Genomic DNA, 27,774 nt, shown 5'->3' with positions numbered 1-27,774 from the left:
AGTATATGATTTTTAACGAATTCAAAGATGTGGAGCAAAAAAGCGTAAAAATGGTTTCGAGAATGAATATTCTTGAATATATATTGTATTTTTAAGGATACTCTTGCAGAGAGTTCTGAAACGCCGATTCTTCAAAATCTAAATGCGGTATGTCTGATCAAGATTGGAAACTCCCATATGTAGAATCCATTCGAAGTTCAGAGTGTGGCTACTCTTCTAAGGAGACAGGCAACCTCGGCGTTTTCACAACATTGAAATGAGTGTCCTTCCTCGAGTGGCATTTTCAGTCTAAGACAAATGTGCATACTATTCTTTTGATTACCAAAAAGTAAAACAGAGTCGGTCGGCAAGGAGGAAATTCAGAGTCAGTCCGAAGGGTAGAGAATAATACTAGAGAGACAATGGAGTACAATATCATAAATAAAACATCAGAATAAATTAGTAAACGGGAAATAATAAAGAGTCTCTTGGTACAGTGTCAAAAAGATGGGGTTCAGAGTTTCAATTTTCTGCGCTTCACCCCCCACATCTTCCTGGCCCAGCCCCGCACGGGCCCCAAAATCACAAGGCGCTCCCACAGCAAGCCCAAGATCATATTCGCCAGGCAGTACCCCCACAGTTTCCACCTGAAGTCGTGAGGGAGCACATTGTGCCCAATGGGCGAGTTGTACGGCTCAATGCGCCACCAGGGCTCGGGGTATCCTTTCGCAACGAGCACGTCGGCGGAGCCACAGTTGACACGGAAGAGGCACGAGAAGGGATTCGGGTCCGCCAGGATAAGGAAGGAGCCGACCACGAAGAGGATGGCGTAGAAGATCACGAGGGGGATGTTAGTGATCCAGGCCCGACGATGCGTGCTACCAAAGTTGAAAATGGCCCCGGAGTTGAAGAACTGGAAGATAACCACCAGGGTGATCACCTCGGCCTCGAAGTTGTCACCAATGAGCCACCATTTGGCGGCGTCCACGAGCGAGCCATCGAATTCATTACAAGCGAACCAGGGCTGCTGGAAGAGGAAGACCACCGCTCCAATAATGAACCAGAAGTTGATGAAAATGATGCCACACGCGGAGAGGATCGTTTCGGGCGCAAGCAACCGCGCGGTGGGTCGCCTTGGTCCGAGTTTCCGGGCAGGAAGCGCCTGGGTGATGGCCAGGGTCATGCCCACGGTAATGACACCATCAATAAGCATCCAAAGTGGCTGGGGTGCAATGACGGTGAAGTAGAACATGATCAACTCCCACCATGCCATCGTCTCTCCGTACAGGATCAAGAACTTATACCCTGCAAAGCTTGTAGCCAGGGCACTTCTTCCTTGGCGCAACAGTTCCACACATGAATCGACGCTTCGGCGATTTGTGCTGAAGGGGGACACAATCGACGCCTCTGCCTCCGAGAGAGCAAGTCCCACGTGTGCACAGCGGAGGGCACCACAATCGTTGCCACCGTCGCCGCACATTGCCGTTACGCCTTTCTCCATGTGTAGCTGCACGCACTTGACCTTTCCGGCTGGGGTCATGCGGGCAAACACGCGGGTGCGAAGGAGGTATTTTTCGATGGTGCCTTGGGCGACCAGTGCATCGAACGCTTTTCCGGTCATCGCGAGCTCTTCGCATTCCTTCTCCACCTCCTGGACCACCTCTCCCGAGTCTACATCCCGCCACACTACCTCGCCCCCCTCCATATCCGCCAACACCATCGGACCAGCGGCCATTCCACACTCGCGTGCAATGAAAATACCCGTCCGTGCGTTGTCTCCTGTGATCATCACCACTCGGGTGTCTCCTCTCTTGAGTTCCGCGATGGCTTGCGCCGTATCTGGTTTCAGGCTATTCCTAAAGAGAATTAGCCCAGCGAATTGCGGTTCCTTTTCCACCTCCTCCCTAGTCCAGCCTTGGATGGTATCGTGCCCAATACTGTCGATATGCCCCATCGAGCGGTGGCCCAAGGCAAGTACATAGCATCCTTCCATGGCGAGACGCGACGTGATTTCGTCGTAATCCCCGGGGATAGAGTCAGGATCGCATATCTGTTTAATCCGCTCGAAGGAACCTTTGACGAAGCAGTGGACTTCACCCTTCTCATCTAAGCACACCACTGACATAGAGGCACGAGCATGGACGAATTCGAAACGACGCAAAATATGCACTTTTTGATCCGAGGCGAGAGGATTTACAATAGTGTCGATATAGGGGGCGGTGTGTTCTCCGAGCTCCCATCCAGTGGCGCGGAAGCCTTCGATATCCACGGGGTTTCCGATTAGCCTTCCCTGGACGCTTGTAACGGAATGACACGCCACCATCCCAAGCTGAATATCTTTAGACAGCTCCCCAAATACGGCGCGTCGGTCATCCATGCTTAGGGCCACTCTTTTCTTTCCTTCGTCCACCGCCGAAGTAAGAGGTGGAATCACTCCATGGAAGTCCAGCCCTTGCTTAGTGAGTGTGCCAGTCTTGTCGAAGCAGAAAATTTGGACTTTACCCGCCATGACAATCCGAGGTAAGTCAACACAGAATATGCCCTTCAAACGAAGTCGTGTGGCTGCCACCGACTGACCGACAACAAGTGCAGCAGGAAGAAGCGGAGACAAAATTTCACTGGGGAATGTGCATAAAAAATGCTCAGCACCTTTCTTGCCGACTACAAATAGCCAAGAAGAAAAAAATAAACCCTTACCTAATAACGAAAACAGCATAGAACCAAGAGGTAATATCGCCTCGTCCCATTAGCCACATGGAGAGTCCATAGGCCACAATACCCCAACCTAAGAGAATGGTGACGACAATCTTTAGATGCTCGTTGAAGACAAAGCTAATCGGGTTCGGGAACAAAATCTTGTGGATCAGGTGGCCCTTCTCCGTCGCAGTGCCAGTCGCCAATACTAACGCCCGTACTCCCTCTTCCGACTCTACGCTCTTTTCCGCTTTTTCATTTTCCGTTTCCGAATTGGCGCTTGGCACGTTTACCGCAGAGGTGGTGCTCACGACTGTCGTTCCAGCAAAAAGAGTGCTCGACTTTCCGCTGGTCAACTTATCGTACCGTGCTAGATCGCTGGGGAGTGCGAATTTCCTGACGGGCAAAGACTCTCCGGTGAGAGACGACTCATCTACAATGGCGTTTCCGCCCAAGAGCACGACATCGCATGGTACCGTGCCATCCTTGAGCAAGATCACGTCACCAGGCACCAAATCCGCCGATGATGACTTCACCCATTTGGTTCCGCGTAGGACTTGGCAGGAGTCCACGTGCTCTGCCATACGCTTCACTCGCTTCTCACTACGCAACCGAATAATGACTTTGACGATGGCTGAGGTGAGAATAACCACCGTCTGTACGATACCCATGTAATAATACTGGAAATAGAACCAAACCCACAGGCACATCATCTGGTAGACGTAGAAGAACGAAGTGAACTCGCGCATCAAGCCCCCAAGGAAGTTCGGAACATGCACGCGGATGAAGTTGGGACCAAGGAGTGCCCGGCGGAAGTCAGACTCCTCCTCGGAAAGACCTCCTCCCTGGCGCAGGAGACTTTCTCCATCGCGGCCAAGTTCAAACACATAGGGGTGGTACTGGTTACTTTGGTCATTGTAGACAAAGCGAGTGCACTGATATTCAAAATATCTGCGGCTTTGCTGTTTTGTATATCGCACAGGGCAGGTTGTCACAACCACATCGGAACCGAAGAATCTATGCACTATGCCCTCGAGACGACGCATTGTTTTTAGAAGTTTCGAGTCATCGTCCAAGAGAATGACGGGATCCTGCGGCCGTTCGACCTGCACATATGAGCCTGTGTTGGGGGACACTTCAATACGGAAGTAGTTTTGCAGGCGATGACGCATATGATTAACGACGATAAGCCATGCCAGGGTTATATGCCATACGACACAGAAAACCTTCATTGAGATATCGGACGTGAGGAAAACTCCATATGTCGCACCCGTGACGGCGCCATAGTAGTCCGCAACAGATACGCCAAGTAGTGCAAGAAGGAAGAGGGTGAAGAGGATAACAGAGCCATAACATAGATACCCGAAGATATCATTGTTAAAGCCTCGGAACTGGAGTAGCTCTTCTTCAGAAGAGCGCTCGCTCGCTGAGGAATCTGCTTCGTCTCCCCCGGCTTTCATCTTCTCGCCCATACTTTCTTTTTCGACGCTGCGAGATTCATCTAGGAGATGAGAAGCCTTCGCATTTCTAATCCCTCGCTCCCTGAATTGCTTGTAGGCATACCAAGTGAAAAGCAGCAAGACCTCGCCTCCAAGCACTGACCAAATGCCAATCCACATTGGCTCCTTCCAAGTGAAAAACGGAATTGGGGTGCATGTCATCCAGGCAGGCTTGCCGCCCCCTCTCTCTGCCCAATCGACAGCCCCCGTAACATTAGCAGCCTGTGCGCATGAACGAAGGGTGAGACCTTTATCTCGTGGATCATATTCTGTAATATTGACAGCCTGTCCAGTTGCGCACGCCACCAGTCCGCTGACCTCTTCCCCACAATCGCAAGCATTGGCTATGCCGTCGCAAGAAGGATGACAATTACCATCACCACAGAAAACAGTGTTTGCAGGGCAAGCAGGTGCTAGTGATGGAGGGCATTGTGAAAGGGACGGTACACAGAGGAGAGGGCAAGCCTGGTTGAATTTGGGTCGGAGGGGACATTTTGTGCCATCGACTTGGAAATCATTCACTATAAATGGTGGAAGATGATGAACAACCGTTCGACCGAATAGGAGAAATCATCTATCATCGACATATTACCCTCGTTGAATACTGGGAGTGCGGAGACAACGGTTAAAGAAAATATCCCCCACACTAGGGCAACGGATGCGGAGACTCTCATCACGTCTACCAGAGAGTTCGAGAAAAAAGGACGTGATGGTCTAAATAAGAAGGGTTAGGATATTTATGGGAAAAAAAAGGAGGGAATTAATTCCGAAGTCTATTTTTTTTCTACCTGATGGTCTTGGGGGGAGGGTACGTGAGGTATTTTCTTTGACGTATATATAAAAAATCGATCTCGCCAAAGTATAAACAGTTACTTTCGGCCGTCCTTCGATTGTAACCACATTTGGTTCGGCCTAAGCGTATGGCTCCATTAGGTGTGACCAAGCGAGATAATAAGGTTAGGGCTATTTCACGTGGAATGACGTAATTGCAGCCAGAAATGCTTGCGCTCTCGATTCCATGGAGAAGGAAAAACCAATCGATACGAAAGTGTCTATAAAATTTAAAAATCCTTTTTTTTAATTAAAATTCGAAATAAAAGACATTACTCCAGGGATTCTTGCTATTTAAATAGAGTGTGTTTTGAGTCTATCGAAGAGATTGTGGAATGAAATCCGATGAATCCGGGCCAGATTGTGATGGGAGCATTCCAGAATAAGAGGATATAAATTCCCCTCGTCCTTTGCAGGCATAATTCCCATCCTCCCTCCATCCTTATCTTCGCCTATTCTCTTTTTTCCTCTGAGTTTGATTTTGTCCCAAAGTAATTCCCCCCGAAAAGAAAAACAGGACCCAAAAATCATGCACCCACTCTTTGTCCTTTTCCTCCTTACTCAGATTTCGGCTTCCTTTGCCTGCCTAGCTCAAATAAAGTAAGTCTCTTTACACACTCGTAACATATCGGCCACAAATGCTTTAGCAGTTTGAGCCAAGCCATGCCCCCCGTTAACCGATATGCTCTCCCATTAGCTTTGCCGCATGCCTCAACAGAGGAGAGGAAATGTTTAATCTCTGCGCCTATAGCGATATGGCTTGTAAATGTCAGCGGCAGAAAGACCTCCTCCAGTGCTATGCTTTATGTGGTGATGACTACCAAATCAAGGAGCAAAGCAAGATCCAACAGGGTCAAATCCAAGTTTACTGCGGAGCGGTTCCAACCTCCCTGCCCGCCACTCCGTCTGCCACTCCGTCTGCCACTTCGTCTGCCGCTGCTCTTGCCTCCTTGGTTGCGACAAGTGTGAGCTCAGCGAGTGGGAAGCTGTTATCAATTACTCCAACAGCCTCAACCCAACCCCAAACGGCGGCTACCAGTACAGGAGGGGCTGTAGCAAATCGAATAAGCGGCGCAGAGTTATCTAAGATTCTGACTGGTATAATGATGGGGGCTGGGCTATTGGTAGTTATGGGGCTAATTTTGTAATATCTGAGAAGGATTTGGATAGATGTCTTACTCTATTTTTTTCCAAATAAAAAAATTGTTCAATAAAATATTTGAAAGATTACAATTTTAGTATAGTCAATTATACTGAAATTGCACTGGTTAAGCTGTGCTTAATTCAGACGTTTAATGATGCAATGGCCTTCTCCCTCGCCCCACTCCCCTCCACTAATTCAATTCCACCGAAAACTATTCTCTTCGCTTGAAGCAAAAGAAATATTAGAATAGAGTTAGAATGGATTCCAAATTTACTGTCTGAGAAAATGATGCTACTGCTACATTAGATATTCTATCAATATATTCTTTCTTTAAATATTTCAGTTTATCTCTCATAGAAGAGATTATACAAGTGTCCCGAGACATTCCATGCTTAGAGTTAAAAGCAACTGTGTAAAAAAAATAGTATTTACTATTAAGATATTCTTGGCTTTCGTTGAGTGCATGTAATATTATCATCATGCAGCAAAATAGCCAGCAGGGAATGGATTAAAACTGTTTACTGGTTTGACCATAGTACTTAACGTTTTCCTACAATTTTCTACTGCTTTGTTAAGAACATTTCAAACCTGAATTGCAGCAGAATTCATTTCTTTTCTCGATAATACACAAATGCTTCTGCAAAGATCCCCCACCTTCCGATAAACAAGAGCACTTGCTGAGCGTAAATTAGATAGTCAACATATGCAGCAAAGTAGTCGTATATCAATTTTCTCTACCTCCTAATATAGAGCAGGGAACCATTTAATGAACCATATTCAGTGAGCTGAGTATTATGAATCAATTATGAAGTTGCTTTCAATAGAAATCCAGATTTAATTGGATCGTTTTGATTGTCTTTGCGTCGGAATCGGCAAGTTTTCTGTTCTTCATCACTTTCGTTACACCTCTAATATAAAAGGCGCCAAAATGATGGGTTGGGTATGAATAGCGTATGATCATAATTACTGGCCTAGTTCAAAAAAATAAGCATTCGGAAACACGCAGTCAATAAATCATTAGCGGGATTTTGCCTCCGAAGTTCTACATAAAATATCAATCATCAAGGTGCAAAAGCCCCTTAATTAGATAGCTTTTGTAAAGCTATCACTGTGTGTACCAAAAGGATACAATAAGCGGATGCGATTTTATTTTCTGGATAAGAAAGGAAAAAGAGTAATTAATGACTGCATACCCACAAAATCTTTTGGCCGGTTTCTAGGCAGACCTTGTGACAAAATTTGTCCCTCGTGCATATAGTTAATTTCGTATACATTTGAGCTCAGTGAAAATGAAACGCAATTCGAAGATACTACTCCAGAGGTGTTGCTAGGAGAACGTGGTTTATTTTTTAATTCACTATAGTATTTTATAGAGCTTTATGAGAAAAAGCAAATATAAAGCCTCGTTAGGAGCAATGCTTCTCACAGATCCTGATTTCGGATGTGAGATTTACCGCTGTTAGTATGACTATTTCTTGGCCATCATATGTTCTATTCCAAAATGCTAGAGCATTGGCTGAGGATGAAATATAATTGGGAGTAATATAGGAATAAAATATTCGAATGCTTTGCGCCAGAATATCATGTAGGATATTTTAGCCTTTTTTTTTAACCCATTAATTCTAATCATTCTCTAATACAATTGTAATTGCTTAAGTAATATCGCTTAACCGGAGTTGCAACAAGAGCAAATTCAATAATGTTGATTAAACTTTACCGCTCTAGGTACGTAAATAAAGTGGCTATTGTTCACTAGTGAATTTCAGCAAAAATAAAATATTTAGAGAAAAGATCTCTTTATTACAAGGTACCTGTATCACCGCCATATATTTCCGCATTTGGTGCATTTCTATACAAAAATCATAGGCATCAGCGGAGAGTTTCAAGGTTTATCTTCTATATTTACTAGGCATAATTAGTGCTTCGATTTTGAGCGATATCCGAGTAGGAAGGATTCTAAAATTGTTTACTAAGCCTGCAATCTTGCCTAGTATTTTGATGCAAAAGAATCAAAGCTTTCATATTCTAATATTCTGCAGAACAAGCATGGCGAAAAACATCTGCCCGTCGGTCATATAGGTACAGGCAGTTGCATTTTACCAATAATTTAATTAAACGCCAGGTGGCCACGGAGATTTACGCGATATCATATCGATATGTTTTAATCAATCAATGTTTTGATCAATGCATAAAGGTGGTCTCTATTGATCTCACGGTGAGAGTATGCTCTGAGCTAAACTAAGCTTGTTTTACTCTCCTGCAATATAGATCTAGAGCTTTACTTCTGTAGTAACCTGGAAAAGGCAGTCACTTGATGGTGCACGGATCTACAGGAGTCAATCTACGCCATAGGTTAAAAAGGTGGAAATCCCTCAGTAACATTCCCAAGTGTTTATTGTAGTAATATCTCAATATTCGCGCGAGCCAATCAATGATATTTGAATTTAGAATTAAGTTCCCGCACCGTATTGCTCCTTTCCTTGAGATAAGTCCAAACCTTCGGCTAGCCATCATCCTTTTTGTCCAGATTCTCTAATTCTTTAGAGTCGAAGAGAAGATGTTGAAAAAAGCAGGGCCGCTTTTCATTTCATTTGCCATTCTACTACTCTTCCTTTTACTCTTCAAATCCACAGGCGACCACAGCCTTTATACTGACCTAGCAAGGAAGAGATTAGATTACACTTCTTGGTCAAATAATGAATATACGAATACTACTACACGGCGTGCAAAAGCAGCTTTTGTTATTTTAGCAAGGAATACTGACGTCCATGGTAGGGCTTCACTTTAGTAATTTTGTAGACAAACAGATCATTAGCATACTTTGCAATATTTCATTTGTTGAACGTTGTTCTTTTTCTAATTTATCTCTTTAATTCGATAGAACTCAGGTGGACTATCCGCCAGCTTGAGGCTCGATTCAATCACAAGTATAACTATCCTTATATATTTCTCAATGATGTCGAATTTGAAGAGGAATTTAAGACACTTACTCAATCACTCACCAATGCTAAAACACACTATGGAGTAATCCCACATGAGCATTGGTCAATACCCCATTGGGTAGACGAAGAGAAAGCTCGTGAGGCTCGCGAACAGATGGCGGCTAATAATATCATTTACGGTGGTAGCCTGTCCTATCGGCACATGTGTCGATTTGAGAGCGGATTCTTTTATCGACATGAACTTTTGAAAGATCTGGACTATTACTGGCGCGTGGAGCCGAGTGTGGACTTTTTCTGCGACATAGACTATGATCCATTTTTATACATGCAAGATAATGACCTGAAATATGGTAAGTTGATCACCAGAAGATGAAAAGTTAGGAAGAAAATACTAGAGAGTAGAAAATCGAACCAAGGGAACGTTGGATTAATAACTCCTGTGATCGTACATTAATAATTTCAATGTTTAGGGTTTACCATATCTCTTTTTGAATACGAGAGCACTATACCTACTCTGTGGAAAACGACGAAGGAATTCATTGAGAAGCATCCTGAATATGTTGCTCCAGATAATGGTATTACAACTCCAATATTTTATGCGGCGATTTTCCCACTAATTAATATCTTTATTAATGATAGCGATGGACTTTGTTAGCAATGATGGTGGAAACTCATATAACCTCTGCCACTTTTGGTCCAATTTCGAAATCGCAGATTTAAAATTTTGGAGATCTGAAGCCTATAGTAAATACTTTGAGTACCTTGATAAAGCAGGCGGCTTCTTCTATGAACGATGGGGTGATGCACCTGTACATTCCATCGCAGCAAGCATCTTTTTAAACAAGAGCCAAATCCACTTCTTTAATGATATTGGGTAAGATACATAGAGAAATATGCTTGAAGAGCTATTTTAATGCCATTTAACACCTTGCGATTGTATTCATAGGTATCGCCATAACCCATTCCAGCATTGCGTTAGTACAAGTATTACTGATGCTTCAATATATGTTTACTTAATTGCTTTTCTTTTAACAATAGCCTCAGGAAAAATCTATTCAGAAAAAGTGCCATTGCAATCCACATGATAACTTCGGTAATTTGCTCTATTTGAGTGAAAATTTAAATTGGTTGTTAACATTTTGCTTGTTAGATGATACCGCCTATAGTTGCATGCGGAGATGGCGGGAGGTGCAATCAACAGCGATGATATAAAAATCGCTGGAGCCAGGAGTATATAGATACTAAGGATATGCTAAAAAAGGTCATAATCGCAAAAGCAAATTATCTGATTCACGGGTGAACTGGATAGCTGTCTCGCTTGCTTTAACTTTTTCTTTTTCTCTATTTCATTTATTTCACATTTTTTATTTTTCAATTAGATGAGTACATGCTCTTATACAATATATATCAATTAATTGAAAAAAGGTTGACTGCTTCTCGAGTTATCTAAGCTCGTTTATCAATATTTTTGACACATAAAAAATCATAGTAGCACAAATTCACGAGGAATCAACCTTGTATTTATCTTTCATTTTTCAGTCGAAACGATCAAGTTCCATTATTTGCCTTTGTAATTTATCGTAGCTGAAATTCTTTTAGACGTCGATTATTCGCTCTCTATTTCGCTCCTCATTGAGACATCAAGTTATCATTCGCATCATGCAGCCTTATAAACATTATAAAATCACCGTGCCTTGTTCAACGGCCAACTTAGGACCCGGTTATGATGTCGCCGGAGCAAGTCTTAGTCTTTACCTTACTCTTGATGTGCAGATACTTCCGCCTACCGAGTCCTTCTCCATGACATATGAGGGTGAAGGTGCTGAAGACGTGCCATTGATTCCAGAGCAGAATCTCATTACCAAAACAGCTTTATATGTTCTGTCAACTTATGGCAAACAACTACCGCCAATAAAATTACATGTAAATAATCCGATACCACTTGGAAGAGGATTAGGCAGTTCTGGAGCGGCGGTTGTAGGTGGGGTCATGTTGGCCGATGTAGTTGGAGAGTTGGGGATGGACAAAGATAGAATGCTAGATTATTGTCTAATGATCGAGCGACACCCTGATAACGTTGCAGCGGCACTTGTGGGCGGGTTTGTGGCCAGCTATCTGCGTGTACTTACAAAAGAAGAAGAGGAGGAAAGACAGCGTGCGGCACCAGAGTCCGAGACGGAGAAAGTCCATAATGGAACTTCGGCGAATAAGGACGGGAAGCCCCCAGCTCAACCCCCGCGGGGCATTGGGCACTATATGAGGTTAAGATGGGCTTCAGAGATTAGAGCTATTGTCGTCGTACCACAGTTTGAGGTCTCGACTGCTAAAGCACGTGCAGTCCTACCAGAGACTTATGTGAAGAAAGATGTCGTAAGTATTCTGGAATTATCAAGTTTCAAATGCTACTCCCTATTACATAGCGACGAGTATTCATCTTTTTAAAAACATGTACTAGATCTTCAATCTCCAAAGGCTTGCTGTCCTCACTGCCGCCCTTGCCCAATCCCCTCCTAACCCTGCTCTTATTTATGATGCGATGACTGATCGCCTGCACCAGCCTTATCGTATGGGCCTTGTGCCAGGGCTTGCCGAGATTCTAGCCAATATACGTCCCGATACACATCCAGGTCTCCTTGGTATCTGCTTAAGCGGTGCTGGACCAACGGTCCTCGCTCTGGCCACTGATAATTTTGAGAACATCGGCAATGCCGTTCAGGAGGTGTTCAAGAATGCAGGCCACAAAAGCTTTTATAAAGTGTTAGAGCTGGTAGAAGATGGAGCTCAGTGCCGGCAGATCATGTAATAAGACAAATCGCATCTACTTTTCAATAAAGAAGCAAATAACAAGGCATAGAGATTATTTTTTGTTTAAAAATGATTAATACAATAGAAGCCTGTGATAAATATCAGGGGTAAGTTCCATGATCGATTCTCTATTTTATAATTGTCAGAAAATTTATTATAACAGGAGAACACGAAGAAATATATATAAAAGAAAAACAATAAACATATGCCAGTATTTTATGCGTTCGCTTCCCGCTTTTGTCGGTTCTCGAGCACAATCTGTTTTCGTGCCTCAATCAGTTCGTTTTGACGCTCTTGGATACCATACAACCAATAACCTAGTGCACCAAACCCACCAGCCATAAGGAAATGTCCGCTGATGTCTACAATGACAATGGGGGATTAGTATCATCGAGAATGGCGTTTTTATCTCATCCAAGAGGATGCAAGAGCTGTAGGACTTACTGTCAAGAATGGGTCTCTTCTGCAGCGCAAGTGCATATGCACGTACAGTGAATCCAAAGGCAGCAAAGCCAGCTACGTTGGCAATAAGAGGCATGGTGTAATTTTCAAATGGATCTAACGTGAAAACATCCTTCTCCTAAAACCCCTTGCATGAAGTTTACAAATTTCGAAGGGAGGCGCAGTCAAGTAGTAGTATTAGATTGAATGAATAAACGCTATCCAGTGGTAAAATTGTTTCCCTGGCTATATTTGAACTCTTATACGCTCAGGAGACAAATGATAATTTATTCCCTTAATGCAAAAAAAAAAGGACAAGGTATTACCTTGTCACATATATTCAGAATCCATTCCTCTGTAAAACTGCTATGTAGTATCAACATTTCAAACTACAAGTTAATATTACAAGAATACAATGCATAAACAATATAGAGAGTAATTAGGGCATATATATATGCAGATATAATACAAAAAGAATCGCAAGGCATAATATCTATAATTAAATTATATTATAGTTAGCATTAAGCACAACAACCGCTATAGTAACTTTCTTGTGTCAGCGTTAGGTGGTTGGAATCTTGTCTCTGTCGCGGTTTTACTCTAACTCCACAAGCCTAATAAGAAATCCATATGCTTTAATGTTGGTTATACGTCTTAGTAGAAAGATTTAGAATATTAATTGACCTCATGGGATAGATCAAAAGCTCCTTCTCGAACTTTTGCTAGGATTTCGGCGGCAGTACTTATGAATGCTTCCTCCACATTCACATTGAGTTTCGCGGAGGTTTCAATGTATTTCAGGCCATGCTCACGCGCAAAATTCTCACCTTCTTCTCGAGAAACTTTTCGTCTAGCTGCGAGATCACACATGTTGCCTACAAGCGTGATAGCAGTGGAGGTGTGAGTATACCTTCGGGCTTCTGCAAGCCAAACTATGAGATGGTCAAAAGTCTCTCTTCTGTGATGGATAAAATTTTGATATACGTATAGTGAATAGAGCCGGTTGAAATTGGTTCATTAACACTAATCGAATACCGAGTGATATCATAGACGAGAAGCGCCCCAGCAGCACCACGGTAATAACTTCTTGTGATACTCCGAAATGATTCTTGGCCCGCAGTGTCCCAAACTTGAACCTTTATCCTTTTCCCGCCCGCGTCCACAAATCTCGCTCCGAACTCAACCCTAAAGTGATAAGAATAAAATATTACACATCATTTTAGGAATTCGTAATGGAGATCCGAAATACCCAATTGTGAGATCATGAGCAGGCTCAAAGCGTTTGTCTGTGAATTGAAGCAGAAGACATGACTACCAAACATTCATTATGAGAAGGACTAGATAAAAAGGATAGCTAGACACATTAAATAAACCTTTCCCACGCCTAGAATTTATTGCCCAAATTATTTGAGCAAGTTAGAAGAATAGAGGCAACCGTAGAAAGCAATTCTACAAATTTTACCTGAATCTCCTATAATAATGTACTAGAGTGGAAAGGGTGTTAAGAATGGTGGGCCTTGGCTTCTATTTTATTTAGCTTACCTTGAAAATATAATCGTAATCCAAAGAGGTCATTGTCTTCATGTCAAAAACATTGCTTTAATGGTCACAAGTTTCATTATATTACCTGGCCACCTTCAGTTTGAAAATAGTAGAGTTTAAAATTCAATGCATTGCAACAATGAGAAAAATTTCAGAATAAAGCTAAATATGATTGCAAATATATCTATCATGGAGGCAAGTTATTCTAAAGTGACAACACGTCATGGACTTGTTTGCAGTGTAGAATACCATCAATATAAAAGGCGAGTGGCTATTAGAATTACAAGAAGACCATTCCCCCTTTATTTAACTAATAAAATGGAATTTGCGTTTTCGCTGAAGTTGCATAATAGAGATACAGGATATTATGAGGAATTAATTTGTAACATATTTAAGTAAAAGTTTTACCATATAATTGTAACTTCGTAGCTACAGGGAGAATAGACAAGGGTTATGGGGCAAGAAAAACATCTTGTATGCCATATGGTGTCAGGGGTCAGATTAGTAGATCAAGTGTTGAAATTTCAAACTCTAATAAAATGTGGCAAAATATAAATAATAAGTGGCTTAGCTCATCTATATTACTTGTGAGTTAAGGACATCTATTAGAATTGAGGTCTGGATATCATCTATATTTTTTCTGTAACATCAGCAGAGAGCATTGCTACGGTACGTCAAGTAATAACAACAATGGAGCCAGAAACTGTTACAGTGTCCATTCGCGAGTTTCTTTCCAAATCTAAACGCAAGAAAACTCCTCGATCTGCGACTCCATCGCCTCCCCTCTCGCCACTTGTATCACCGGTACATTACCCCCCTTCTTCCAGTTTTAATAATATGCTGTATATTCTTGATGTGGACATGGAAGTATCACGGGAGGACATATTGAATTTATTGAGGGTGTGCGAGCCTGTTGAGTTAGTTTTATTCATGTTTAACGTATATATACATATTTTCAATTAACATCGGATTAGAGTAAAATTGTATTTTACAGGGGATGGCATGCAGCGTGGAATCGTGTTATTCAAATCCCCAACTCAGGGTATCAATTTTTCCTCTCAGTCCATTCCGCTATTATTTTTCTGACATATTTGGTTCCATTAGCGGAGCGAGCTTATGCCGTTTTCAATGGCACACTTATCGGGCCTCAAAACTCATATCTACACTTTTCCATGCGAGATCCCACTGCTTCTCCAGATCATTCCACTTTTGAGCCAGAACCAAATGCCCATGTGCTTCTGGTCGAACATCTTTCTATCACAACAATAAATAATCACCGGCTTTATGACCTTTTCCGCCCACACGGTCCACTCTCCATGTGTCGTACTGTTGTAACTTCGAGTGGAAAATTTGAGGGACGCGCTTTAATACAATACTTTGATCAGAAGGATGCAGATCGCGCTGTGGTAGAGATGAATGGTCTTGTGGTTGACGGGCAGTCAATTAAAGTATCGCAGTATAGTTCAGCAAATTGCGAAGATAAGATGACAATACCCTCTGAGGCTTTCTATACTGCGTCGTTCTCTGTAAGCGTCTTTATCTTGACCACTATTTTAAATTTTGCTGACTTCTTGATGACATTTCTCGCTCATTCCAGCCGCCTTTGACCAACAAAGACGCCCCTGTAGATGAACAAAATCTTCCTGGGATCGATCCATGTAATCTTTATATCAAAAACTTAGACCCTTCCTTCACAAGTACGGACCTCTTTCATGCATTTCGGCATTACGGCCGTATCGTCAGCGCTCGCGTCATGACTGATGCCACGAGTAATCAATCCAAAGGTTTTGGATTTGTCAGTTTTAACAAGCCCGAATCAGCTGCGCAAGCGCTTCGAGAAATGAATGGAAAGGACATCGGAGGAAAGAGGGTGGTGGTAGCATATCACGAGCCGAAAAAATTGCGTGAAGCAAAACTCGCAGCTGTACGTTCAGTTGTGCAGCAGAATCAAGCAGTGGAATATACATATACAAATGATGGCACAGAAGAAGAAGATAATGAAGGCGATGGGCTAGTAAATCCTTATCTTGCGGACGGTACATTTAATGAAGCATTTTTCACTTCACTTTCTTTTGTTCGTCACGACACCCGAATTACGACTCTTCGTCGATTGCTTAATGGGCAAATTAAGCGCCATTGTGTGCATTTGAGCGAGAGCGAGTGCGAGAGAGCGATTGAATCCCTCTTGGACTTGCATATTGCAGATATAGTGGATGCGATAAAATCGCCTGAACTTCTCAAATCAAAGGTAGATAATTGCCCTTTTAACCCTGGTTGGATGTATGATGAACGGTTAATAATTTTTATGGCCACACAGATAGATCAACTAATTCAACAAAGAAGTATGGAACCATCTCCCATATTGCGCCCAGATGCTCCAGCCTTTTACCCATCACAAAATAAGCCTACACCGTCCCCTAAGCCCGATCCTTTTACTCCAATCAATCCCGAAACTTCTCTGCCATCTCTTTCGCAAAATCATACTAGGACAATTCCAACCGTATATCCACGTAAACCTCCAACGGTCGCTACAGTAATGACGGAGCGTACATCCAAAGCCCTGCGTTTGCAGCTTACACTGGCCGTTCAAAAGGTGACTAGTGAGGGCGTAGAAGATGTGGTCGACATGCTCCTCACTTTAGGGAGAAAAGAAAGATCACTGTGCTTATTCAATTCCGAATATTTGCGTGAAAAAGTAAGGATGGCAAAAGAAGCGCTAGAAGTGGTGGGAGAAGAGGATGAGGAAGATCAGGAAGCGTATGCAGAGAGCGATAATGACTTTGAAGATGGACTAGAGCCTGAAAATCTACCAAAAGCTGTTGGTCCGATGGTCATGGTGCCATTACAACGGAATTCATCGAATTCATTTAAGCCTCCCAATGCTGTAAAATACCAAGCAAACAGAATTCCGTCTACTGACAGAGAGCCCCCACAGATCGCCAAATCATCTATATCCCATAAGAAAGTGCCAGCTCCTGTGGAACAGAAAAAGCCGTCTGATTCTTCACCCAAAAAAGAAATCATGGCAACAATGCCCATTGCCGCATCTGAAGCTCCTCGCTTTTCGGAAGATGAGGAGGCTTCACGACGTCTTGAAACGGATGCTTTCCTAAGTGCCCTACGTTGTCTTTCCATTGAAGATCAGAAAGAGGTTTTAGGCGCACGCCTTTTCCCTGCGGTAAAGGCGACCGGTATCCGACGTGCAAATCGTGTGACTGTGCGACTTTTAGACACAGTTGAATTGCGTCAACTTGCGCATGCAATCCATCAGCCAGATACCTTGAAGCGGCTAGTCATGAAAGCATCTATGGATGTAGCATAAAAGGGAGAATATATAATACAATTGAATGCATTGAAAAAAAAATTATTGTCAAACATAATTTATATCTAATGAATTTTGCTTTATCCTATTTTATTGATTATATTAAACTTAATATCTTTCGCACACTGCGGCTATATCATAGCTTTATCTTTTTAGATTGGCAAACTCTGCTGCCTTATGCATTACGCGCCTCATTCTGTTCCGTTTTGAATTTTTCTTTGTGACTTGCTAACTGAAATCGTGATATTAAGTATTGGGATAGGCCCGGTGTATTTCCATCAACTAAGTTGTTCGATCTCAATAATAGTAGTATTATGTTACAAGAATGCCCGCGACGTGTAACCATCACATATAGCCGGAGACATCGTCGCCTTCATCAGCAAAAGCATAACACCAAATCCCGAGCGGCTAAGGATGGTGCGGACACAACGGCTTCTCTTGATCCAAAGATATCTTCATCGGGATCACCAACAAAGGAACACGAAAGCGACCACGATGACACTCCTCACAATGAGCTAGGTCCCTCAGATACTCCTAGCTCAAAACTTTCTCATTCGTATTCGCTGCTCTCCATGCAAGATACATCACCTGCTAAGTGTTTTGATTCGCCACCAAAACGCCGAATACTTGATCATGATATGGTGGTGGATATATTTGACCCAGCTTTTGAACCAGCTGATGATGGGTCAGATTTTGAAATGGCGGCCTTAGAGGTTAAAGAGGAGGCGCGGGCTGGTATGAAACGTGGATTGATAGTTCGGAGAACTGGGAAGGGAACATCGACGCGTAAAAGGGAGATGACTAGGGGGTCTAAAAAAAAGGAGATAGCGAAAAGCACTACAAGAGATAGTGGAAAAGGGAATTTGGTGAAAAAGCAGGGTCCTATATCGCCAGAAATAAAAGTAGGTACTAAAAGGCATATCCGTTCCTCTCCCTCTAAATCCCCAGTAAAATCGAAAAAGAACGACTATGAAGTGCCTTCCACCCCAAAAAGTGGAGACGGTAGGCGGACTCATCAGTTCCCGCGTCTTGATCCGCCGTCTCCTTCACCCGCTACTCGTCGCGGTATTCCTCTCGCAGATAGCATAGCATCTTCAAGTGATGTTCTTCTCACAAAGGAAGACGAGCGAGATCCCACGAACACAATTGAAGAGGAGTTTCCCTCACCCGAGTACCGCAACGCCCAACTTCGTCTGATGATGCTTGCAGCCTCACCAATTAACTCGCGAAATTACCCCGCTCTAACTAGGACTTCTTCAGATCCAAGTGCACTTCTTTCCCGTACAAGTCAACATAGTTCAAATCTCCCCAACGTCTCCTCAGACGACAACAAGATTTGGAATGCAATTGATGCTGCTCTTTCGACGATAGACGGGGAAGATAATGATTACAAAAATGACGAGTCAGACGCATTTTTGTCACAATCGTTGCAAAATAGGCTCTCCACATCGCAACAGCCCAGAAAAAGATTTAATTTAATATCTCAGCTGTCGATACGTGAAAATGAAAATGACGATATAGAAGAAGAAAAGAGATCAGAGGAGGAGGAAGAAGACTTACGGCCCTCTCAGAGTTTGGAAGAATCGCTGTCATTTTTGCACTCTATTTCTGCACGTCAGCCTTCGCTCATGTCCTCACAAGAATCACGAACCATGACACGAGACGACGCGGTTTTATTACAAGTTGAAAAACTCTTAGCAGATTCACCGACTCCCAGGTTGACTAAAAAGAAAGGAAAGCGAGCACCGCCAAAAAGGGTGAGATCGGCGATAGAGATGGGAGGACAGAAAGGGAAGCGAAAGGATGAAGACAGGTATATGGCAAGAAAAAGCAATGGAATGCCGGATTTACCTTTAGCTTATAAAAGAGCATCTATTGCATCTTCTTCAAGGCTCTCTCGTCGGCATCCGCAGGTGCATATCACTTACTCTCGCAATAGCTCCCTCATTGAGAACGAGATTGAAGGGCATGATGAGTATGTAGCTAACCAAGCACTAATGCGGGAAAAACTCCAGGAATTGCTCAACGCGAAGGGAGCATCACAAATTCATTCAGCATGTCAAGAGATGGCTCAGAGATTAGCGGACGTTAACTGTCTGAGGTTGTTAGGTGGAGATATAGCATCTGAGCTATTCGAGACCATGAAGGAAAAGATGCGAAATTCTATGACGCTAATAGAGAGTTTTGCATGGGTGGTTTACCAGCTCTCCGTGCGCTATTCTACGATACTAGTCGCTAATGGAGAAAATGTACTAGAGGCAATCTCTTTGCTATTAAAGATGGGAAATACGAAGCCTGTATGCAGAGAGATTCTGGAGTTGGTGAGAATGTCGGGTATACTTCCTCCAGGATGCGTGGTGTCACCACAGATATTAGGCGTGATGACCATTGGAAATTTGATAAGAGAGAGGAATATAAGTATGCTACAAGGTCATATGGGTTCTCTTGGAATTATGCAATCCATGTGGCAAATTCTATGCAATGCTGTTGCTGGAAGATTTGATGAGGAATATGCAGAAGATCAGTATGTATTATCGGAGTGCGGTGCCAACCTGGCAAGTGTTTGCGTAAGAGTTCTTTCTTCAGCAGTGCTCTTCCATTCACAGAATCGCTCGCTTCTTCTCGACGAGGAACCCGGAATGATCGATCGACTGCTTTCTCTACTCGACATGTGCATGATTCGGCTCAACCAGCATATATCCCCTCGGCTTGATCCGCTCGCCTATGATATATGTCTGGTTGCTACGTTGGGCTTGCTTGTCAATCTTACCTACGATGATAGTTCTCTTTGTCGAGATATTGCGAACCAGGGTCTACATACACTTCTCAAGCTTCTTTTGAAAACAATGGATCAACAGAACGATCATAAACGTGCCGATATTTACAAAAGCTCCAGCCATGATAGTGGTTTCGCATTTGACGACATGTTCCTCCTAACGGTTGGGCTACTCATCAACTTAATGGAAACTGAGGCTGCGAATAGAGATTTATTTGACGCAAAATGGATAGGAAGAAGTTGTGCATGTTTAAAGGAGTGCGAATGTCAGGATAAGATAAAGGCAGTAGAACTTGTCATCAGTGTGTATCTGAAATATGCTCAAGAATCACAACAACAAGAGCGTTTTCAAAAAGAGGAAGAAGCGGAAGAGGACGATGAAGGGTGTAGCGCATCATTAATGTCTGCATATCTTGCGCTGTTACTAGGCTGTCTAATGAAACATCCTGACATGAGGCAAGTGGTTATTGAAGGCATGCCAGGCAAATCATTGTGCAATCTCGTGTCTGTAGTGAGAAAATTTATAAGTTTAAGCCAGGCCCTTGAACGCGAACCAGGAAGAATTGAAGTTGAAGCGAAAAATGAAGGACGCCCATCGATGTTTGAGAGTTTTAGGGAAATTCTACAGGTTTTGGAGGAAGTTGAGAAAGAAGTATGATTTATACTAGTCGTATTATTCTTTTGTATATATTCGTATTAGAATATACCTTTTTTGTAGATTTTTTTTTGCCTTGATATTGTAAGCTTTTCAATTAAGAGGACTCCAGTTTATTTTTTTTATAAAAAATATTAAATATCTCAGTTTTATTATTTATTTATTATCATTTATTATTACTCCTCCAGTGCTATTGTGTCTGCATCTTATTGTTTAAGCAGAGCAACGCATTCGATTTCAACGAGCACGTCTTTGGGAAGCCGAGCAACCTCGACGGCAGAACGAGCAGGTCGATGGTCGCCAAAAGCCTTGGCATATTCCTCATTCATCTTAACAAAATCATTCATATCTTTAAGGAATACTGTAGTTTTAATGACATTGTTCATTCCTGAGCCAGAATCTTCAAGTAACGCAGAAAGATTCTTGAGGACTTGACGCTGAAAATTTAGAAAATTCATCAGTGATTATCAAACAAATGCATTAGGTAATGGCTTATCTACAGTCTGAACTCGAACATCATTTTCCACAAGCTCATTCGTTGCAGGATCGACGGGGATTTGGCCGGAGGTATACACAATATTGTTCACAACAATGGCTTGCGCTAATAAATAATCATGATTGACAATCACCCGTTAGTATTACCACCAAGAGATTAATGAAAAAAATTGTTAATTACAGTAGGGTCCAATAGCTCCGGGAGCTCTTTTAGTGGAAATCGTCTGTAGGGTACTCATTCTGCGTAATGCTTTGGGAATAAGAAGGCGAGACGCGAACATATTTTTTTATATATTATTTCCGAGCAGGATTTTTGATTGAAGGCTGAGGAGAATTATTAATATGGAATTGAATCATAAAGTATCAAAGATAAAATTCCCACGAAATTTTCAGATGAACCTCGAAGTTAAACATTGATTTACCAATAACTCTCAAGCATAACCAAATAGCATGGATATAAGTTTGTTGAATATGATCATCTGCCATACTTTCCGTAATATTAAAATAAGAAACGCGTGCTTTAGTGGATTTTTAGGAGGCTAGTTTGTGTAATAGATCTAACTCATGTCAATATTAGTATGTTTTGAATCATTATAATAATGTTGGGCCAGATACTTTCATTTCCTGATTGCCCAAAGAAACCAATCAAAATATATTTAATATGAGATATCTTCCTACTATGTGAACGCATTTACTCTAAAGATATGCAAGATCGGTAGATCATTGTATTCCCGCTCGAAAATAGGGAAGACTTAAAGAAAATGGTAATAGAATGTTGGATTGGCAGCTATATGCTATAATTTTAAGTTTAAGATATTATTCGTGATATTAACTTATCACTAATAATATCTTACTTCTTCGAGAAGCTTCGTGTTTGATTAAGATGTTATATTTATAGTTTGCAAAAAATGTCCACAATATTGTAGACATTTTTATTTAAGATGGAATATAATATAATTGTAATACAATTATATTATATTCCATCTTAAATCATACGCTTTAGCACTTCTGTCCACCACCTTCAGGCTTAAATATGATATTATTAGACGTAACAAAACAAGGAAGGATAAATGGAGGTCAACTCGACTATATTTATAAGGAGCTCGATTTTGAATCTCTTGGACACAGTTCAACTAGTTCTATCATGTTGAAAATGTAGCATTGATGATAGTAAATTCCGAAATGTTTGTGACTGCGCTTCAATTTTTTATTTCAACAAAATGATTACGTCACCTTTCAGGTCGCGTTGAAAAGATAAAGTTACAACGCGATCAAGAGGTTTCCTTGTCTCAAAATGTCAAAATCAAAAAAGGAGCCGGAGGATTTTGAGCGTACACCAGAATATAATGCCTTTTGGGATAAATTATGTGATTTTCATCAGAAATACGGGTAGGATTTGGATAAATATACTCCAATCTAGTTGCGATCATCCATGATTAATTTTCTCTATGCTTCATGATAGCACTGGTGTACAAATGCGAGAGCCTGTTCTCGGCTCTAAAAAGCTTGATTTACTCATGATGTACAGGCTTGTACTTGAGCAAGGCGGCTATGAGACAGTAAGTTAAGAATCATTATTTTATCAACTTATAATCTAACCTTATCGTAAATTTTTACAAGGTTACAAGAGAAAAACTATGGAGGCAGATAGGTGATCCATTTAAGTTTCCACCCACTTGCACTAATAGTGCATTTGTGCTCAAGACTGTGTATATGAAGTACCTATCCGGTTTCGAGGAGGTACATCACTGGAAACGTCCATGGAAACCTCCTCTTAGCCCCCCTCCAACACGCAGCGGCTCCCCTGCAACAAATTTACGAAAGGATGTACCAGGTAAAATTTTAGTAAACTGTATGGTGATATTTTAAGACTTTACTAATCGGATAATGATTAGCTTCGAAATTACAAAGCATTCACGCTACGACTCGTTCCTCATCTATGGCAATTTCTCGAGCTCATCCAGTACAATCTTCGCAACAATATAGATGGCAGCCTACGCCTGTAACTCCAATGTCGTATCAAACATCGCAGGCACAATATTTACAGCAAGTTCAGCAGGGCGCGAAAATGGGAATAGATACTGAGGGTAAGAAATAGTTTAATTGTACCAAATCTATTATTTCTATTAAACTTCTTTGCATTACTTTCAAAATAGGTTATTATTTAAATGGTGGTCCAAAAAACCGTATTCTCCTTGCATTAAAATCCGAGCTACCCAATGAAATTGACTGGGCATTTTCTCGTCTTATCACACTCTCGTACGAATGCCCTGATGATTTCCGTATCGACTTGATTCCTAATCTGCTGGATATCTTACTTTCATTCACAACCCCGTTTTTCGAAAGATGCCGTTCATATTCGAAAATCATTGCCCACTCGAATGCCTCACATGAAGGCGGAAAGAAACGAAGTGCCCCAGAGGACTCCTTCCTTTCCCGCTTTTTCACATCCAAATCCGACCAGGAGTTGATTCATCGCGTACTTCAGGCGTTTCTCATAATCCGCAACTTTTCTTTTCTCGATCATAATAGTGCTCGTATGGCAGAACATGTTTTATTACGACAGTTGCTGATGGAATGCCTGGTGGCACCTGCATATGAGCAGCAAGTTGAGTTACAAAATTACTGTATTGATATCTTCGAGAATATGAGTGCACACATCACACTTCGCACGCGCAAAGATGAGGTACTGCAATTGTTGTGGCGAATGTTATTTGCAGAGGATCGATCTATGATTCTCGGAAGCTTACGGTCTCTTACACGACTTGCAACAAATGAGCACAATCATGCAGCTCTCTCAGGCATTGATCGTCGACTAGTATCTCGACTTGCGGAGCTTCTTTTGCTTGAGGACGAGGAAATTGTAGCGGCTGCACTGGACCACCTGTACCAGTATTCGGCAACCCATGTCAGCTTCACCAGGCGATTTCTCACTATGGCACCTGCTAATTTTGTGCGATTGCTTATCACATTTTTGCGATGGCCTTCACCCATTAGTCCTCCGTCAAATGCTTCGCTGGCCCTCGGGCATCAGCATACTCAACAGTCCATGGGCCGGCAAATTAATGGGCAACCACCTCCAAGCATACCACCAGAGTGCATGAATGTTAAGGAGCCATTTCGTGCACTTTTTTGGTAATAATTCTTAATTCATTTCTGCCAATCCTTTATTTACTAATTGTTCTGTGTTACTTTCAGGATCAAAACAACATTTATTGAGGGGACGATGAACGATATAGCACCACAGAATGCTTTGTTCGAACTATATCGAAGCACATTCAGCTCAGTTGGAGATGGCCGAGTCCTGGCACTATCTGATCTTCTTCAAGTGATCAAAATCTGTTTCCCGAAATCAGAATCAGGAAATTTCCCATTCAAGGGAAGTAATGTTCCCAGCGTACGGGGAATAAGAAGCAAAGTACCGTTACCGACAGTCACAGGCCCACCTCAGCAAGTAAAAACTCAAGGTAATGGTAGATCAGAATATATTTGTACATCTGAGTAGATTTTAAATATGAATAATCGCGTTTTTATATAGCGCCTATGCTCGGGCCGATTAATACAGCATCTCCCGCTGTTCCAAAACAAAATTCCACCTTACCCGTATCCACGTCCTCATCAACTATACAAGCTTCAAGCACAACTCTGCCGACGACTTTGCCCTCGGCACCTACAACTGCCGCGCCAACTATTTTAGCAACCACTCAGACAACGGCTCCTTTATCTCTGACTGCTGCACCGCATGCTGCACCCCAACACCCTGCAACACCGTCCCATACTTCCACGCCCGAATCTGAAGCCGAAGTTTCTACATTGCAGCAAGTCCCATCTACCGACTCAATACCCCAGCCAACATCTACCAATACTGCTCCCTCCGGCTCTCGCCCTGATACTCCTGCAGATACACCCTCTTCTGCTAATGCACCACCCACTGAAGAGAGGGAAAGTGAGGAAAACGACGGGGATAACGAGTCAGACAAAGAAGTGGAGGGAGAACGGGATGGTGAGAGAGAAGATGGAACAAATCAAAATGAGCAGCAGAATGGGGCCACAGAAGATGAAATGAACATCGATGTTACTCCTCCTAAATTCCCTTGTCATTGGCCTGAGTGTAAGAGTGGCGGGGATGACGTGGGTAAATTATTCGCTCACATTCTCGAGGTTCATCTTCCGCGTAATATCAAGCTGCATCGTTGTCAATGGAAATCTTGCCAGCAGTATAGCCAGGGTGCCCCTCGAAGTCAGGTAGCAGCACACATCAAAGTACACTTACCGACAATAACTACTGAAGGATCTTCACCTCTTTCCACTGATGCTAATGGTGCGAATACAGCCTCCACAATGCAAACAGTAATAACGGGGACTGCACCTCGCCCCGAAACAACTGCTCCTGTATCAGCTCTACCTGCTCAGGCATCCAATTTTGACCCTGGGGATCCGATGGGGGTTCCGTTGACTAGTGCACTAGTGTTGCGGAATTTTGCAAGGATCCGTGAGAACCACATATACTTTGTTCCTTATGAAGCGGAGCTTGCAATGATGACTGTTGAGCAGCCCGTGCTAAGCAAGTATTTGTCTATAGTTTTGGCCGAGCTTAAGGGATAAACACTATTTGTGTTGGTAATATATCAGTTACTAAGTCTGGTGTTATGTGTTCCTTTTCTCTTTTTCTTTTTCTTTTTTTTTCTTGATTTGCACAGCTTTGCCATACACTTGTTTTGTAATTTTTTACATAATTAACCTTAATTTTTAGTGAAACTTGTTGAGGGTGGTTTGGATGAAATGTCCCGAAATAGACCAACCAATGAGAGTTTAATATCAGATGTTTCTGTGCATTGTTGGGTTCTAAAAGGGCTTTGCCTATCATTTCTTTATCTTTTGGTTCTCATCACAAACATTACAACCATCTCTTGATTACTTACTTGCAAATCAGTATAATATAAATTAGATGACTTCCTATATTCAAAGTAAACCCCCCGATTTCTTCAATGGTGTCTTGCGGGCCACGACACTACTCTCCCCCCTTTCCAAAAAGGACAGCTATGATCGTCCGCCTACACCGGGCACCAAGGCAGCAGAGCTGGCTGCCTCTGCTCATCCGCCTTCCCTCACCGCATCCCTGAAACCCAAGTTTACATCTGCCATCTCTGCACAAGGGTTGAAAATCCCAGCATTACCTGCCGCAGGCACGGACACCCTCCGCTTTATACTCTTGTGCTTATTGTGGTATGGGTCTTCCGCCATCACAAATAACATAGGCAAGCAGATACTGAACCAGTTCAAATACCCCGTCACGCTCACCTATGCTCAATTCGGTTTTGTGGCCCTATACTGCTACCTTTTTTCATGGGTATCGGGCTCAAGAATACGAGTGGCGACAAGGGATATAGTGTTGACTGTGTTGCCGCTAAGTGCATTCCAGATAGTCGGCCACGTTTTCTCAAGTGTTGCAATTTCTCAAGTGCATGTTAGTTTTGTTCATTGTATCAAGGTAATTTTCAAAATCTTATAGAAATTTTGGGTGTAGTATATGTTAATTACACTCAAAGCCCGCTATAACCACCTGTCACTGGGGGGGGGGAGAGGGAATGTTATGCACAAAAAACTAATTCTACATCATTTAATAACGATAGGCTCTATCACCTCTTTTTACTGTACTCCTCTATCGTTTTCTCTTCCGTGTGAACTATCGTCGTCAAGTTTATATCTCTCTTCTTCCGCTCACATTTGGTGTAATGATGGTGCTTAGTTTACAAGCAAAGGGCAATGCTATGGGATTCTTGTGCGCTCTTGGGTCATGTTTGGTGTTTGTGACGCAAAACATATTTTCCAAAAAACTACTTTTCAAGGAGCAGAGCAAAGAAAAAAAACGACTTGACAAGCTAAATCTTCTCTTCTACTCGTCCTTCATGGCATTTGTGTTGATGATGCCGCTATGGTTCTATTCCGAAGGAAAGCATCTAATTGCTCTCTGGCTACGGCACACTACCCACGTTTCAATCACACATAACAGTCCCACAAGTAGTGGAGGATTGAGCATCCTTTTTGGCTTTATTCTCAATGGTATCTCGCACTTTGCGCAGAATGTCGTAGCTTTCAACTTGCTTTCTCTAACATCACCAGTAACTTATTCAATCGCGAGTCTCGTGAAGCGAATTTTCGTGATCGTTGCGTCAATAATATGGTTTGGCCAGGTTGTCAGTTTTACTCAAGCTTGCGGAATTCTATTGACCTTCGTTGGCCTTTGGATGTATCAGAGCGCAAAAGTAAACGTTGAAAGAGAGGAAGTGCGCGTCCGCTCTAAGGAGTCTGAGGTTTTACCAATGACCAATAAGTCGTTCACTGAATAAGGGCATGTGCACTGGTGCCAAAGCGATCCAGTGGTATAGATATGGGTTCAGAACGTGTAATTTATTTTAAATATATATACTATGTATTCCCCACTCATCCTAGCTCTTTCTATTTCTTCATTTCTCTGCTATATGATTTGGATGCGATCTTTAAACGGAAAAAAATATGGAATTTTTCTTTTTCATTTTTTTTGTTTTATGGCCATGAAAGGGGGATACATTTTTTCTCTTTTTACAAAATGCACTTTCTTCTATTTTGATTATATATGCCTTCTTTCTTAACTTTAATGCATTTTTTT

At 42.3% G+C, this 27,774-nt stretch overlaps 11 protein-coding genes across 11 annotated transcripts; 7 read left to right on the top strand and 4 right to left on the bottom strand.

The window, feature by feature from the left end:
• Positions 1–493: 493 nt before the first annotated feature.
• On the bottom strand, positions 494–4,846 carry VTP21DRAFT_8080 (uncharacterized protein; the record flags this gene model as incomplete). The annotated part of the gene is made up of 3 exons (XM_069398892.1): positions 494–2,597; positions 2,677–4,693; positions 4,765–4,846. The coding sequence occupies 3 exons, from the start codon at positions 4,844–4,846 to the stop codon at positions 494–496; spliced, it is 4,203 nt and encodes a 1,400-aa protein (XP_069245943.1).
• A 686-nt stretch (positions 4,847–5,532) lies between these two features.
• Positions 5,533–6,151, top strand: VTP21DRAFT_8079 (uncharacterized protein; the record flags this gene model as incomplete). Its single annotated transcript, XM_069398890.1, has 2 exons — positions 5,533–5,603; positions 5,701–6,151. 2 exons carry the CDS (start codon positions 5,533–5,535, stop codon positions 6,149–6,151), a joined length of 522 nt encoding a protein of 173 aa, XP_069245942.1.
• Positions 6,152–8,704: 2,553 nt separating this feature from the next.
• On the top strand, positions 8,705–10,301 carry VTP21DRAFT_8078 (uncharacterized protein; the record flags this gene model as incomplete). The annotated part of the gene is made up of 7 exons (XM_069398889.1): positions 8,705–8,918; positions 9,029–9,439; positions 9,560–9,664; positions 9,729–9,963; positions 10,036–10,063; positions 10,128–10,182; positions 10,240–10,301. 7 exons carry the CDS (start codon positions 8,705–8,707, stop codon positions 10,299–10,301), a joined length of 1,110 nt encoding a protein of 369 aa, XP_069245941.1.
• Positions 10,302–10,748: 447 nt separating this feature from the next.
• Positions 10,749–11,892, top strand: VTP21DRAFT_8077 (uncharacterized protein; the record flags this gene model as incomplete). Its single annotated transcript, XM_069398888.1, has 2 exons — positions 10,749–11,459; positions 11,545–11,892. The coding sequence occupies 2 exons, from the start codon at positions 10,749–10,751 to the stop codon at positions 11,890–11,892; spliced, it is 1,059 nt and encodes a 352-aa protein (XP_069245940.1).
• A 218-nt stretch (positions 11,893–12,110) lies between these two features.
• On the bottom strand, positions 12,111–12,432 carry VTP21DRAFT_8076 (uncharacterized protein; the record flags this gene model as incomplete). Its single annotated transcript, XM_069398887.1, has 2 exons — positions 12,111–12,256; positions 12,339–12,432. 2 exons carry the CDS (start codon positions 12,430–12,432, stop codon positions 12,111–12,113), a joined length of 240 nt encoding a protein of 79 aa, XP_069245939.1.
• Positions 12,433–12,856: 424 nt separating this feature from the next.
• VTP21DRAFT_8075 (uncharacterized protein) lies at positions 12,857–13,919 on the bottom strand (the record flags this gene model as incomplete). Its single annotated transcript, XM_069398886.1, has 7 exons — positions 12,857–12,949; positions 13,020–13,293; positions 13,371–13,520; positions 13,585–13,646; positions 13,709–13,719; positions 13,798–13,819; positions 13,878–13,919. The coding sequence occupies 7 exons, from the start codon at positions 13,917–13,919 to the stop codon at positions 12,857–12,859; spliced, it is 654 nt and encodes a 217-aa protein (XP_069245938.1).
• A 648-nt stretch (positions 13,920–14,567) lies between these two features.
• On the top strand, positions 14,568–17,199 carry VTP21DRAFT_8074 (uncharacterized protein; the record flags this gene model as incomplete). Its single annotated transcript, XM_069398885.1, has 5 exons — positions 14,568–14,794; positions 14,852–14,919; positions 14,982–15,403; positions 15,475–16,125; positions 16,195–17,199. 5 exons carry the CDS (start codon positions 14,568–14,570, stop codon positions 17,197–17,199), a joined length of 2,373 nt encoding a protein of 790 aa, XP_069245937.1.
• A 314-nt stretch (positions 17,200–17,513) lies between these two features.
• VTP21DRAFT_8073 (uncharacterized protein) lies at positions 17,514–20,633 on the top strand (the record flags this gene model as incomplete). Its single annotated transcript, XM_069398884.1, has 2 exons — positions 17,514–19,012; positions 19,091–20,633. The coding sequence occupies 2 exons, from the start codon at positions 17,514–17,516 to the stop codon at positions 20,631–20,633; spliced, it is 3,042 nt and encodes a 1,013-aa protein (XP_069245936.1).
• Positions 20,634–20,836: 203 nt separating this feature from the next.
• Positions 20,837–21,406, bottom strand: VTP21DRAFT_8072 (uncharacterized protein; the record flags this gene model as incomplete). Its single annotated transcript, XM_069398883.1, has 3 exons — positions 20,837–21,067; positions 21,131–21,231; positions 21,307–21,406. The coding sequence occupies 3 exons, from the start codon at positions 21,404–21,406 to the stop codon at positions 20,837–20,839; spliced, it is 432 nt and encodes a 143-aa protein (XP_069245935.1).
• Positions 21,407–22,419: 1,013 nt separating this feature from the next.
• On the top strand, positions 22,420–25,730 carry VTP21DRAFT_8071 (uncharacterized protein; the record flags this gene model as incomplete). Its single annotated transcript, XM_069398882.1, has 7 exons — positions 22,420–22,514; positions 22,588–22,684; positions 22,746–22,959; positions 23,021–23,212; positions 23,282–24,260; positions 24,324–24,592; positions 24,664–25,730. The coding sequence occupies 7 exons, from the start codon at positions 22,420–22,422 to the stop codon at positions 25,728–25,730; spliced, it is 2,913 nt and encodes a 970-aa protein (XP_069245934.1).
• Positions 25,731–26,073: 343 nt separating this feature from the next.
• Positions 26,074–27,475, top strand: VTP21DRAFT_8070 (uncharacterized protein; the record flags this gene model as incomplete). Its single annotated transcript, XM_069398881.1, has 2 exons — positions 26,074–26,616; positions 26,759–27,475. 2 exons carry the CDS (start codon positions 26,074–26,076, stop codon positions 27,473–27,475), a joined length of 1,260 nt encoding a protein of 419 aa, XP_069245933.1.
• Positions 27,476–27,774: the final 299 nt, after the last annotated feature.

The sequence above is a fragment of the Calcarisporiella thermophila genome, assembly GCF_041956535.1.
Source record: "Calcarisporiella thermophila strain CBS 279.70 unplaced genomic scaffold VTP21scaffold_36, whole genome shotgun sequence".
Classification (NCBI taxonomy): domain Eukaryota; kingdom Fungi; phylum Calcarisporiellomycota; class Calcarisporiellomycetes; order Calcarisporiellales; family Calcarisporiellaceae; genus Calcarisporiella; species Calcarisporiella thermophila.
The sequence above is the reverse complement of the archived record's forward strand: the minus strand, read 5'-3'. Positions and strand labels throughout refer to the sequence as shown.